This window comes from Barbus barbus (assembly GCF_936440315.1).
Source record: "Barbus barbus genome assembly, chromosome: 11".
NCBI classification, from domain to species: Eukaryota; Metazoa; Chordata; class Actinopteri; order Cypriniformes; family Cyprinidae; genus Barbus; species Barbus barbus.
The window spans coordinates 19457727-19471536 of NC_136739.1; the positions used below are offsets into that span (position 1 = coordinate 19457727).

The 13810-nt window shown below is 41.5% G+C and overlaps 1 protein-coding gene across 1 annotated transcript; it reads right to left on the reverse strand.

The window, feature by feature from the left end:
- Positions 1–10422: 10422 nt before the first annotated feature.
- LOC306877019 (3 beta-hydroxysteroid dehydrogenase/Delta 5-->4-isomerase-like) lies at positions 10423–12451 on the reverse strand. The gene is made up of 3 exons (XM_079428534.1): positions 12180–12451; positions 11762–11926; positions 10423–11439 (listed from the first exon to the last, which is right to left on the reverse strand). The coding sequence occupies exons 1-3, from the start codon at positions 12328–12330 to the stop codon at positions 10649–10651; spliced, it is 1107 nt and encodes a 368-aa protein (XP_079284660.1). The 5' UTR covers positions 12331–12451; the 3' UTR covers positions 10423–10648.
- Between the last annotated feature and the right edge of the window lie 1359 nt (positions 12452–13810).

The window sequence follows — 13810 nt, forward strand, 5'->3', positions numbered from 1 at the left end:
AAAGACACCATTTCTAATAAGTACAAGAAATTAATGCACTGTAAAAAAAAAAGTTGAGACAACTTAAAATTTTAAGGCAACCAGCTTCAACAGATTTTTGAGTTTTCTCAACTTCCTGTTTTAAGTTTATACAACAAAGTTGAGAAATTTCCTACAAAATAAGTTGAGAACTCAAAAATCTGCTGAAGATGGTTGCCTTAAAATTTTAAGCTGGCTCAACTTTTTTTTTTTTTTTTTACAGTGTGGTCAGTTCTTATATAGGACGTCCCATACTATAAGCACACCTCATGTGAAACCATTTTACTGCAGCATTTTTGTGATATGGGACATTACATTTTGAGGACTATAAAGACACCATTTCTAAAAAGTACAAGAAATGAACGGTCAGTTCTTATAGAGGACATCCCATACTATATGCACACCTCATATGAAACCATTTTACTGCAGTGTTTTCAAGATATGGGACATTATTCGATTTAGAGGGATATAAAGACACCATTTCTAATAAGTAGAAGAAATGATTGGTCAGTTCTTGTACGGGACATCCCATACTATATGTACACCTCATATGAAAACATTTTACTGCAGCATTTTTGAGATGGGACATTATTACATTTTGAGGACTATAAAGACACCATTTCTAAAAAGTACAAGAAATGAACGGTCAGTTCTTATATGGGACGTCCCATACTATATGCACACCTCATATGAAATCTGATTACTCTTTCTTTTTGGAATTATTGCTTGAGTAGACGCATTTGTCTTTTCAGTTGCCTTAATTATAACATCTCTAGTGCTATTTTTAAATGTTTAGTCAAGCAACGATATGTCAATTATTTAATGTATGTCTAAAATCAGGGATTAAAAATGAATTGGTTCTAAGTAAAAACATAGGCTACTTTTCCCGAGGTTAGAATGAAATAAAACATTAGGCTACTTAGGCTAATAAATTCATGGCAATGTAATTTCCTCATCCATTTGACACAAAACTATTATATATAATTAATATATAATAATTACATTTTGTCATATGGATTTTTAATGATTCACCCTCCAACCTCACCCTTTACTTGCTAGAAATGTAAAGAATGCTCAGCTGCCATAGTTGCAACACTTGCGTCATCAGAACAGGGTGATCAATGCACCACCGTTTCCGTTTAATAAACATTTTGCATCGTTTTTTCGGGGCTGAACGCAACCCTGTTGTTCCAGGAGGAGTGACCGCAACAATCTCGACAAGAAGCGGTTGTCTCTGCCTCTGGGTCCCAAGAGGGCATGGAGAGTCACGGACGGACCAACTCCGGACCGCGCTCATCCTCCTCTTCGCCAGCTGGCAGCAGTGGGCGGTTCGAGAGCGTCATCAAAGGCCCTACTCACGCACCCTCTGCCAAACCTTGGAACCAGGTAAGCGCGCACCGCACACTCGGACCCCTTGGTCCGCCACGGGCCGTGTTCCTGTGTTCCACCTCGCTGCCCCACAGCGGGTACGCCGGTGGTCCCGCTGGTCCGCTTGTACGGTGTTTGGGTGCCTGCGTCTACCCAGCCCGTCTTGCTTGCTGCAGTGGACCATCTGACTCGGCTATGCGGCTCAGTTTCCTCCCAAGTTCAGGGGCATCGACCTCACAGCAGTGAAGGCAGCTGATGCTCATGTCTCATGTGGAGAGATCGCTGTCCTACTGGCGGAGGACGCGATGGAGCCGGTCCCTCCAGCCGATATGAAGACAGGGCTTGCAACCCTTACTTCATTGTACCCAAGAAAGCGGTGGGTTACGACCAATCTTGGATCTGCGTGTCTGGAACTGGGCCCTTCACAGGCTTTCGTTCAAGACGCTCACGCAGAAACGCATCTTTGGGTGCATCCGTCCCCGAGATTGGTTTGCAGCGGTCGACCTGAAGGACGTGTACTTCCATGTGTCGATTCCTTCCGCGCCACAGGCCATTCCTGCGGTTTGCGTCGAAGGACGGGCATATCAGTACAAGGTCCTTCCCTTCGGGCTGTCCCTGTTACCCCGTGTCTTCACAAAAGTTGCGGAGGCAGCCCTTGTTCCCATGAGAGAACAGGGCGTTCGCATTTTCAACTACCTCAACGACTGGCCCATACTGGCTCAGTCTCAGGACCAGTTGTGCGAACACAGGGATTTGGTGTCACACCTCAGCCAGTTGGGCCTTCAGGTCAACTGGGAAAAGAGCAAACTCTCCTCGACGCAGAGGTTCTCTTTTCTCGGTATGGAGTTGGATTCGGTCAGCCAGACAGCACGCCTCTATACCCTCTTGGGACCTGTCTCTAGTGCTCGAAGCACTACAGCAGGCCCCATTCGAGCCTTTGCAGTCAGTTGAGCTGCAGTTTCTTTCAATGAAGACTCTGCTCCTGCTTGCATTGGCCTCCATCAAGAGGGTAGGGGACCTGCACGCATTTTCGGTCGACGATTCGTGCCTAGAGTTTGGGCCGGCTGACTCCCAGGTAATCCTGAGGCCCCGGCCTGGCTATGTGCCCAAGGTTCCCACTACTCCCTTCAGGGACCAGGTGGTGAGCCTGCAAGCGCTGCCCTCGGAGGAGGCAGACCCAGCCTTGCTTTGCTTTGTCCCATCCGGGCCTTGAGATGCTACGTTGACAGGACACAAAGCTTCAGGACCTCAGACCAGCTCTTTGTTTGTCACGGAGGCCGGCAGAAGGGGAAGGCCGTCTCCAAGCAGAGGATGGCCCACTGGATAGTGGATGCCATCACCCTGGCTTATCAGGTACAGGGTGTGCCCTGCCCGTTCAGGTTGAGAGCTCACTCTACTAGAGCTGTTGCATCCTCCTGGGCGTTGGCTCGTGGCGCCTCGCTGGCAGATATTGTAGAGCTGCGGGCTGGGCGACCCCTAACACGTTCGCTAGGTTCTATAGCCGGTTTCCTCCTGTGTTCTCACCTCAAACGGGTAGAAGCACTGAGAGGCTCTGTTTTCGGGTCGGCTTGCTAAAATTGCTCCAGAGAGTCCGTACTGTAGACCCTGTCGAGTTCCTCCGTCCCCTCGGTAGTCAGATGTGGCGGAGCATCTGACGCTAGGCCCTCACTCGTTGAATCCGTGAGAACCGGTAGAGGGCTGTGTTCCATATGAAAGGCCTTTTGGATCCCATATGTGTATAGTCCACGGTATAGCCTGAGAGCCCGTGTTTCCCCGGCAGGTCTTCTGCCAATCTCCATGAGGTACAATTTCCTCTAATTCTCCATATGCGCCTAAGGTTGATCATATGCGTAATTGCTCCGAACCTCCTGCGGGAAGGGCGAGCTTCCATAGCGTCCTGTTCCAACTGGAACGGGTACGTTTTCCCAGTGTTATCCAGTCTTACTGAGTGGGTAGTGCCATGGCAACAGTAGTTGGTCTTCTGTGGTAGCCCTGACCTGCGCCAAAAAATAGGGGCTCAGGAGGCTTCCACAGGACACTGGAAGGGGCAGTGCCCGTGGCCCTTTGATAGGGATCCCAATTCGTCGGTCACCGACATGACTCGGAGTGACCGACTGATAGGGAACGTCTCGGTTACGTATGTAACCCTCGTTCCCTGAAGAAGGGAACGGAGACGTCACATTCCGTCGCCATGGCTGCTGTACCACCGCTGAGCGGCCGGGTCACCGGCTCGGCACCTCAGCGAAGACCTGAATATGCGCTGCACCCGCTGCCTACTTATACTCACGCTGTGATTAGCGGCAGCTGGATGCAATAATCGCATGCCAATATCCATTGGCTTGTTTAGATACTCTCGTAGGGGATTGGTCTCTCTAAGCGAGATCCCAATTCGTCGGTCACCGACGTGACGTCTCCATACCCTTCTTCAGGGAACGAGGGTTACATACGTAACCGAGACGTTTTATTTTTTCAGCTTGTTGACATGTATACAGACTCAAAGACTCATCTCCTGAGCCACTGCACAAAGGAACAAAATATAGCCAACACAATAAATCAGTACAAATAATTTTAATAAAGCTCAAATAGTTTTCAGTTTACACTAGTGCGTGCTCGTTTTAAAACGCATAGCTCAGACAGAATCATCATTTCTATTCATTTATTCTAGGTTGTTAAAGACTTAGAAATTTAGAAATTTAAAATCTTTATCCACTTTCATAAGTGGATGTTTTATTTTCTTTCTCAATATGTTTTATTGTTATTAAATTTTATGTTGTAGTATGTCTAATTATTTGAATGCATAAAAACTACTTTATTCTTAAGCCTTGTGAAATGTTTTTTTTTTCCTCAGAAACTCTGTTCTGTATCTGGTTTTCATAAAACATTAATTTAATTTTTCTTTTAAATTATTGAAAATAAAACTTTATTTATTTTGGCAAACAAAATTACTATTAAAATTAAAACATGGAAGAAATGTTGTGTGATCATTAATTAAAAAATAAGAGTTTTAATAATTTTAATAGTAGCCTAGTAGTATCAGTATGTACACTCTGCTGAAGAATATTAATGTATTTCTGCCGCAGTGTCTTCCAAGTTAATATAAACTTTTATTTTGACTAGTGATGGGATTTATGGCTCTTTGAGGGGGTCCGGATCTTGGAGATCCGTTCCTTTCAAAGAGCCGTTCAAAAGAACGGCTCTTTTGGCTCTTTTTAAATATTTAGTCAGTTTTAAGAAGCCAGCTTGGGGGCATCTTAGTTTATCCTGGAAATAATCACTGGGAGGAATGATGAGGTGAGATTTGTAGTCAAATAATTAAAACTCAGATATCACACACCAATATCTGAGTTTGAATTATTCTGAAATATTGATTATTACCACATGTGACGGCAGCGTGCACAAGTCATGGCTCCGCTCCTACCCAATGACAGAGGCACTGGAGTACTCACGTGAAGGATGCGTGCACAACTATCATCATGCTGTTAGGCAGTAGCACCCCTGCGCTGGGTGCGCCCCTCCCCCTATAACTGTTCTGTCTCGCGGAGGAGCTAATTTGTGTGCATCTGTGTGAAACACGCATAGGAAAAAAAGAACGACAGAAAGAACGGCTCCCCCCCCAGCCGCGATTCGGCTCCCATCGTTCATGTTTATGAGCCGTTCAAAAGAATCGGTTCGTTCGCGAACGTCACAACTCTAATTTTGACGGGTTTCCGGGAATACCTTTACAGTTCTGTGTGTATATGATATGACGCAAGTTTTACTCAAATCAAATGGTAAAATGCTCATGAAGTGACTCTCAGAGCAGTTCTGGAGCTGTTGTTCATGTGTTTATGTCCTCATTTAGTGAGACGGCAGACGCTGAAATGTCACGCGAGCTTCAGTCTGTGTCAAGTAAGCGAAACTGCGTGATATAGAGAGCAGACTGCTCCATACGCTTTCGAATTGCTCTCGCGGATGTCAAACACTGATCAATCAGCACCGCGTCACTTCTAGTCAAACACACCTAGTGCTGCAGGCTTATTGGCTCACTGACGTTAATGAGATTAACCCCTTAGGTATCGAAATTTGGTACCGAACGACAAGACGTTTTTCGATACTCGGTGGTATCGAGGCAATTCGGTCGGTGCCTAAAAAGTATCGAACTCGATACCCAGCCCTACTGACAATGGAGTCTATGTGAATATCCCACTTCAGGTCCTGATAAATTGTGGTGCCCAGGAATCTGAATGACTCCACTGCAGTCACAGTGCTGTTCATGATGGTGAGTGGGGGGAGAGCAGGGGGGTTTCTCCTGAAGTCCATGATCATCTCCACAGTTTTGAGCGTGTTAAGCTCCAGGTTGTTAAGACTGCACCAGACAGCCAGCTCCTTAACCTCCTGTCTGTAAGCAGACTCGTCACCTTCCTGGATGAGTCCGATCAGTGTGGTGTCGTCTGCAAACTTCAGGAGCTTGACAGAGGGGTCTTTAGAGGTGCAGTCGTTGGTGTAGAGGGAGAAGAGCAGTGGGGAGAGTACGCAGCCCTGAGGAGCTCCAGTGCTGATGGTGCGAGTGCTGGATGTGAATTTACCAAGCTTTACTAACTGCTGTCTGTCTGTCTGTCAGGAAGATGTTGATCCACTGGCAGACGGAGGTGGGGACGGAGAGCTGGGTTAGTTTATTCTGAAGGGTTTCCGTAATGATGGTGTTAAAAGCGGAGCTGAAGTCCACAAACAGGATCCTCACATAAGTCCCTGGTCTGTCCAGATGCTTCAGGATGAAGTGCAGTCCCATGTTGACTGCATCATCCACAGACCTGTTTGCTCAGCGTTTGAAGCATGAGGGGACTTCACACAGCTCCAGTGATCTGTTGAAGATCTGTGTGAAGATGGGGGCCAGCTGGTCGGCACAGGTTTTTAGGCAGGCTGGTGACACACCGTCTGGGCCTGGTGCTTTCCTTCTTTTGTTCTTTCTGAAGACCTGGCACACATCTTCTTTGCTGATTTGAATTATAGGTGTGGGGGAGAGTAGGGTTGCTGGAGGTGTTAATGTTTGTGTGGAGAGGTGTTCAGGGCGGGTGTGGGGTGATTTTTCAAAACGACAATAAAACTTGTTCAAGTCCTCTGCCAGTTGTTGATTCTCCAGAGTGCTGGGGGATGGTGTCTTGTAACTGGTGATGTCTTTCATACCTTTCCAAACTGAAGCAGGATCACTGGAAGAGAATTTGTTCCTTAGCTTGTGAGAATAATTCCTCTTTGCCACTCTGATCTCCTTATCCAACGTGTATTTGGTCTGTTTATACAAGACTTTATCCCCCTTTCTGTAAGCATCTTCTTTGGCCTGACAGAGCTGTCTGAGTTTTGAACCATGGTTTGTCATTGTTGTAGATTAGATGAGTCCTGTTAGGAATGCACATATCCTCACAGAAACTGATATAAGATGTTGCAGTCTCTGTGAGCTCGGTGGCAGCATTTTCAAAAACAGTCCAATCAGTGAGAGAGAAACACCATGTCCCATTTTCATACACTCATAAAAATATTTCCTTCATAGGTTTGCTCATTCTTTCAATTGATTCCCATTCACAGTGATCCTGACTATCACTGTATTCATTTTCTAATATTTTTACTGTATAGTTTTGGAGATAATTAATGGCAAATTCACTGCAAGCATCTAAGTGCATAAGCACTTTTACATCATGTCCCATTTTCAAACCCTCATAAAAATGTTTCATTTATAGGTTTGCTGATTCTTTCAATTGATTAATGTTCACAGGGACCCTGATTCATTCTATATTAATTTTCATGCCATTTTACTGTATAGTTTCTGGTAAAATTAAAGGCAAACTCGCTCCAAAATTGTTTTTGGAGTGCATTCTTGCATTTTCAGATGAACATAATCAATCATAAGGGGTTGTTATCAATTATATATTCATCTTCAGGAATTAACTGTAGCATTAATAGTACAATAAAATGATTTATTAATCCGAAGTACAGACAGTTTTAATCGTCTATTGACTCTAAGGAAAATAATTTCTCTGGCCACAAAGAATAATTTCCTTACTAGTACATTGCTCGTAACAATACTGGAACGTTAAAGTGACCTCATTCTGTGAGCAGCAGACACAGACAACCAAGCGTGAATACATATGGATGTTTATTAACATCCATATGTATACACTACAGGGCAACATGCAACATCGAACTAGGCACAAACATACACACATTAAACATAGATGCCAATACAAGGAAGGCATGGAGAGAGAGAGAGAGAGGGAGCACTCGCGCGCAAGAGAGTGATGGCAGGATTTACCTATCACTTAAACACAACCTGTTAGAATCATCAGAGAATCACATCACCTTAATTAAGAGGGCACGAAGACTAGAAGCACATATAAATAGTTAACAAGCGGTTACTTGCACTGGTTTGTTGATGCTGAGTAAAGTGTCCTACTGCATGTGTAATGCATAGATTCCTGATGAATTCCTTTAGGAGTGAAAGCTTTGTCATTCCAGCCATGGGTTGATTGGTCCGAAGTGAATCGACAAAGTTACTGGAAAAGGGAGAGTCGTGAGATTTGCAAGGTGAAATGTGTCTCCAGGGCACCGAAAGTAAAGATAAGACGTCTCTTTCACTTTTGGGTGGGGGAGATGTTTTATTTGGTTTCCCTGTAACACCCATTTTGGTTAGTTTGACCTATAACAAGGCACATAGTTTCAGCGGGAAAGTGTTTCTTTGTCCCACTTGACACCTCATTTGCATGTTTTATGACTGTTCTGCTCAATCGGTGTAATTCTTCCCACAGTACAGTAAAAATAGTATGATGCATTTCATGATCACATAGTGTACATCTTTGTTTGAGAAATAAAGAGCAGATCATTTTGATATCAAGAAAGAGACATCTAAAAGATATTAAACCAGAGATACATTCATACACCTGAATATGAGGGTTTAGAGCTTACTAATACAAATAACGAGTGGTCACTAAGCTAATATAAAAAGGAAACATACAAACAACACATGCATATACCAGATACCTTTGTAACTGATTAATTATGGTCTAATTAAAAGAAATGTATCTATGCATAGTGTTATGTGTGTTGTAATCGTGGAGGTAGTCCACTGGTCAGCCATGCAGTTGCTGTCTGGTATCGAGGGTCATTTACTTCTCTGGAAAGTGTTTGAAGTCCAATGGAGAGAAAAGATAGTCAAGCTGTTTAGCATCTTTTTTGACAATGGGGGGGACAACCATTGACAACTTAGCACCCATATAAAGGTCGAATGTGGGGCCAGGTCTGTGAATTATATGCAAATGTCAAAAGGGTAAAAGGGGTCTCTTAAGACATAAAGTCCCAACGACCATCAAGGATCATAAGCAGATGTTACACAGAAAAGAAATATTGTTCGTTCCAGGAGACGTGTGTGTCACGTTGTTTAACGTTCCGCCTGGAAACAAAGATGCCGTGACGCCAAACCCCCTCACGAAAGAAGAAAGCCATCGTATTTACAACTGACGACGAGCGCTTATCAGGATCCACTAAACACTGAATTTTCAAAAGTATGTGAAATATTTAAAGTTTGCGGCATAGAATCTTTAAAATACATCAGAGAGTTTTACTGTTATTGTGGCGACATTTCCACGCCCCAAAACGTAACGCTGAACGAAACGAACTGTGATTGGTTGTTTGACATGTCAGTCAAACGGCCTCATGGGCTGGCCTTGGTCAATGAAAGCTGATATGGATTCCAGACCTTCAGCTGTCAGTCTGAAGGTCTGGCTACGTGAGAATAAGTAAACCCCTAATGTCGTCACGACATAACTCGTAGTGACCGACAGATAGGGAACGAGGGTTACGTACATGTTAATAAGCATGGTACGTTTGCATAATAATGCCTTTAAAAATGAAAAATGTGTTTGAAAATGCAAGAATGCACTCCAAAAACTATTTTGGAGTGAATTTGCCTTTAATTTTACCAGAAACTATACAGTAAAATGACATGAAAATTAATATAGAAAGAGTCAGGGTCACTGTGAACAGGAATCATTTCAAAGAATGAGCAAACCAATAAAGAAAATATTTTTATGAGTGTTTGAAAATGGGAAATGGTCCAAACGCTAGAATGCACTTTGATTTCTGGAGTGAATTTGCCTTTAATTTTCGCCAAAACTGTAGACTACAATGATTTCAAAATGAATAAAGTAATGGGAAGGATCACTGTGAACAGGAATCAATTGAAAGAATGAGCAAACCTATAAAGGAAGGATTTTTATGTGTGTTTGAAAATGGGTAATAGTTCAAGTGCATCAATGCACTTTGATTTCTGGACTGAATTTGCCATTATTTTTCTCCAAAACCATACAGTAAAAAGACTTGAAAATTAATACAGTAATAGTCATGATCACTGTAAACAGGAATCAATTGAAATAATGAGCAAACCTATAAATGAAACATTTTTATGAGGGTTTGAAAATGGGACATGATGTAAAAGTGGGTAATAGTTCAAGTGCATCAATGCACTTAGATGCTTGCAGTGAATTTGCCATTAATTTTCTCCAAAACCATATAGTAAAAATATTAGAAAATTCATATAGTAATAGTTAGGGTGAGTGTGAACAGGAATCAACTGAAAGAACGAGCAAACCTATAAAATAAAGATTTTTATGTGTGTATGAAATGGTAAATTATTAGAATGTATTGATTTGTGGAGTGATTTTCTTTACTTTTCTTAAAAAATATACAGTAAAATCAGTTGAAAATTGATACAGTAATAGTTTGGTTCGCTCTGAACAGGAATCAATTGGAAGAATGCGCAAACCTATTAAGGAAAGCTTTTTAACGAGTAAGTGCTGATGAGAAAGTGTGAGGATTTTAAATCATATAATATATAATAATATATAATATATAATAAACTGTAATATTGTGATGCAAAATTAGTACTCTACACAGAACAAATGCTGCTTGTGCTTACAGAATGTTATTCATACCTCAATACTAAATAAATGTCTTTTTAGAAATTTTTAAGTATATATTTTCTTAAAAGAGACAAAATTGTTTCTTCATTTTAAATGGATATTTATTTCTATTTGTGAGATGTGTAAACAATATTCAATCATTTTTTAACAATAAAACAAGCATTATTCACTAAACATTAGACAACAAATGTTTTCTACTACCATGGATCTAATTAGATAAAAGTTTACTATAAAATATCAGGCAGAACATGACTGCTTAGAAATACAGGTAGCACAATATTTTTAAACATAATGCTCATTCATTTCGAGTTAATTTATTATCTCTCTGTGGGTAAGACTGATGCTAACCAGTCGCTAGTGCATTTACGTGCCTCTTCCCAGTCATAGCGAGGGCTATATCCAAAATCCCTGTGGGCCTTTTGATATGAGAAACTAAAGGGTGTGTTTAACATGGTCAGTAGCTGCCTGTTTAAGGGAGGAGTGAACTTCAGGAAGGGTCTGAGCACAACGTGCAGTAATTCCATGAGGAACGACAGAAGATACAGAAGTGGCAAGGGCAGAATGGGCCTCTCTTGCATCCCAAAGCCTAATGGTGAAAGAACAGCATAGTTAAAGTCCGAGTAGCTAACAGGCGGTGTGTCGTCTGAGATGTAGTAGAAGTTTCCACCCATCATGGCCCTTTTCTGGGAATCTTTGAGAGCCCGACCTGCTTGTATATGTGCCAGGGCTGCGTTTCCCACATATACAGGGTTCACTTTTGCCTCACGTCGTGATGTTCTCAGCAGCACATTTCCATTGCGGATTCCATCCCTCATGTGGCCTAAAGTAAATCGGCAGCCTGGTCCATAGATGTACATGGGCCTCAATGCACAGGTTGCCAGCTGACCTCCATTACGGAGCAGCTCTCCATTGGCCTGAAGGCAAATCTGTTCAGCCTCCTGCTTGGTTTTGCTGTAGCTAAACTTAAGACAGGAGGAGTAAGGGGTGTCCTCATTGCCATTAATGATTGGATCACCGCGGGGATTGGGACCAGCCACCTCAATGCTGCTAGTGTAAATGAAGGAGGCCACGTTTTCTTGGATGCAGGTCTCGAGCAGCAGCTGTGTTCCTGTTATGGAAAAACAAACAACATTTCATTGTCTCTGATTACTATATTGTGTAGTGTTGGCATATTTTGATCAAAGTTGAATTTTTGATGGTTTTATTTGATGTGCTAATACAGGTGTCATTTAAATCAGTAGTTCTCAACCTATTAGACTCCAAGCTCCACAACGTTTTTATTTTTTTTTTTAATTACACTGTCCGTTAAAAAATAACTAAAATAATTCAAATTAAAATAATTGCATTACAGGATTCCATAAGTTTCAAGAGATTCAATATTTTGATTGAGTCTTGTTACCATGTGCTAATTACCAGCCCAGAACTCTCACCTTTGACATTAACTCCATATAATTCACTGTATTCAACTGCTCCAATGACATCGATGAGGGATGCAGTGTGGAAAATAAGTGTTGCTCCTTTACAGGCTCTTCTTAGTAGCTCACAGTCCCTGATATCCCCCTCAAAAACACTCACTTTAGTCTCTCCCTTGCAATCTGAGGACACAAACAGAGAAATATATTGACAACAGCCTCAATACGCTGCTTACAAAGAATTGAGAAAGTTAAAAAAAATCAGAAATGATAATGGCATCTGAACAGTTTATACTGCCTCTAATCTTAATATTCACAAGCAAATGCTGATTTCAAGTGCAAAACAGGAAGATGAAGAATACAAAAGGTGACCAACAGAATCCCGCAAATAGGAGAAATACAAGATGAGAAATGCTGTAAGGGAAGTATCACTTACCATCAAGAGACTGTATTAGCTCAGATCGGATGTTTCTATCCAGCAGTCGGATCTCAGCAAGCTTCTCCTCTTCCAGCAACAGCCTGACCAGCTTTTCTCCCAGAAACCCGCAGGCACCTGTCACAACACACACATCTCCTGACAGAGTCATGGCCACCAGCACTATACTTCACTCCTGGGTAACACTTTGTGTTATGCCACTTTGATGAAACCGTTCCAGAAGGCAGAGTCTGGAAACCACAGTGATGTGATGAGCCTTTAGAGATGGTGGAGCGGACTTTGAGGGTGGTGCATTTTTAAGCCTTATTGCCAAGGACAGCCTCAATGCCATGGGCTGGGTATGGGAGTGTCAAGGTGTTAGTCGGCAGTCTGCTTATTTTTAGGATTCCTTTTTTTTACAAAAAGAAGCCACTTCTGACATGAAATCAACTGAATAGGTTTTATTAATCCAATGACATTACATATTATCAAATAGACAATGTGAAAGAGACATAAGAAGATTGTAGGGGTATAGTAACCATTTAATTTTTTTGTTCTAATTTAATTTTTAGCATATTTGGCATATTTTTATTTGTATTTTGTGCAAAATAAAATAAAATAAGTAAAATAAATAAGTATTTGTATTATTATTTAAATACATTTAATATAATTAATGATTAATTTTATTATAATAATTTATTATATTATAATTTTTTTTCCAAAAACTACCATTTTACTGAAATATTACTAGATTATATACCATGTTTTACACAAACTGTCTTAAACGTCAACATCAAAGCTTTTTATCAGGTATTTGATCATGCTGACTTTTCCACTTCTCTTAGCAGCACAGATTGTCTTTATGTGGATATGAGCATAGTTAAAATCCGGGGACATTCTTAAGGCAGTCTTTAGTGTAATAGTCTTTTACATTTAATCTGGGTGTCTAAAGACCTTGGTTTGTTGTTCTTTGTTTTCTGATAATCTGACTAATGACTTAGCCAAAACATGAACCACTCAAGGTTGTACGACACATTCTGTTCTGTTTACACAACCATGAACAATATATTGATAACATCTTAATTAATTAGAATTTTGTTTAGTCAGTGGTGATAATGTATTACTGTTTAAAAGTTTGGGGTCAGTAAGATTTTTTAAATGTTTTTGAAAGAAGTACCTTATGCTCACCAAATCTGCATTTATGTGATCAAAATTATAATGAAACTTCGGCACCAATAGCCTTGTGGGTAACACGGCAACATATGGGTGCCCCGAGTTCGAATCCCAACTTGAGGGCCTTTCCCGGTCCCACCTTTATCTCTCTCCCACTTCGCTTCCTGTCAGCTCTGATCTGTCCTATCATAATAAAAGGCTAAAATGCAAAAAATAAATCTTTTCATCGCCTACAGCGCAACTGCGCTCATGGCGACCCAAGTTTCGCTTCCCGTTTTGAGGTCCTATGCCGGTCCCGCCCCCCTCTCTCTACCCAATGCTTTCCTGTCCTCTCGCAACTGTCCTATCTGAATAATAAAGGAATAAAAAAAGCCCATGAAGACATTTCAGTGCAAACAGTAATACTGTTAAATACAAAATTAAAAATGTTTTCTGTGTCACATGATCCTATGTGTACAGTATATTATCTAGCCCTTATT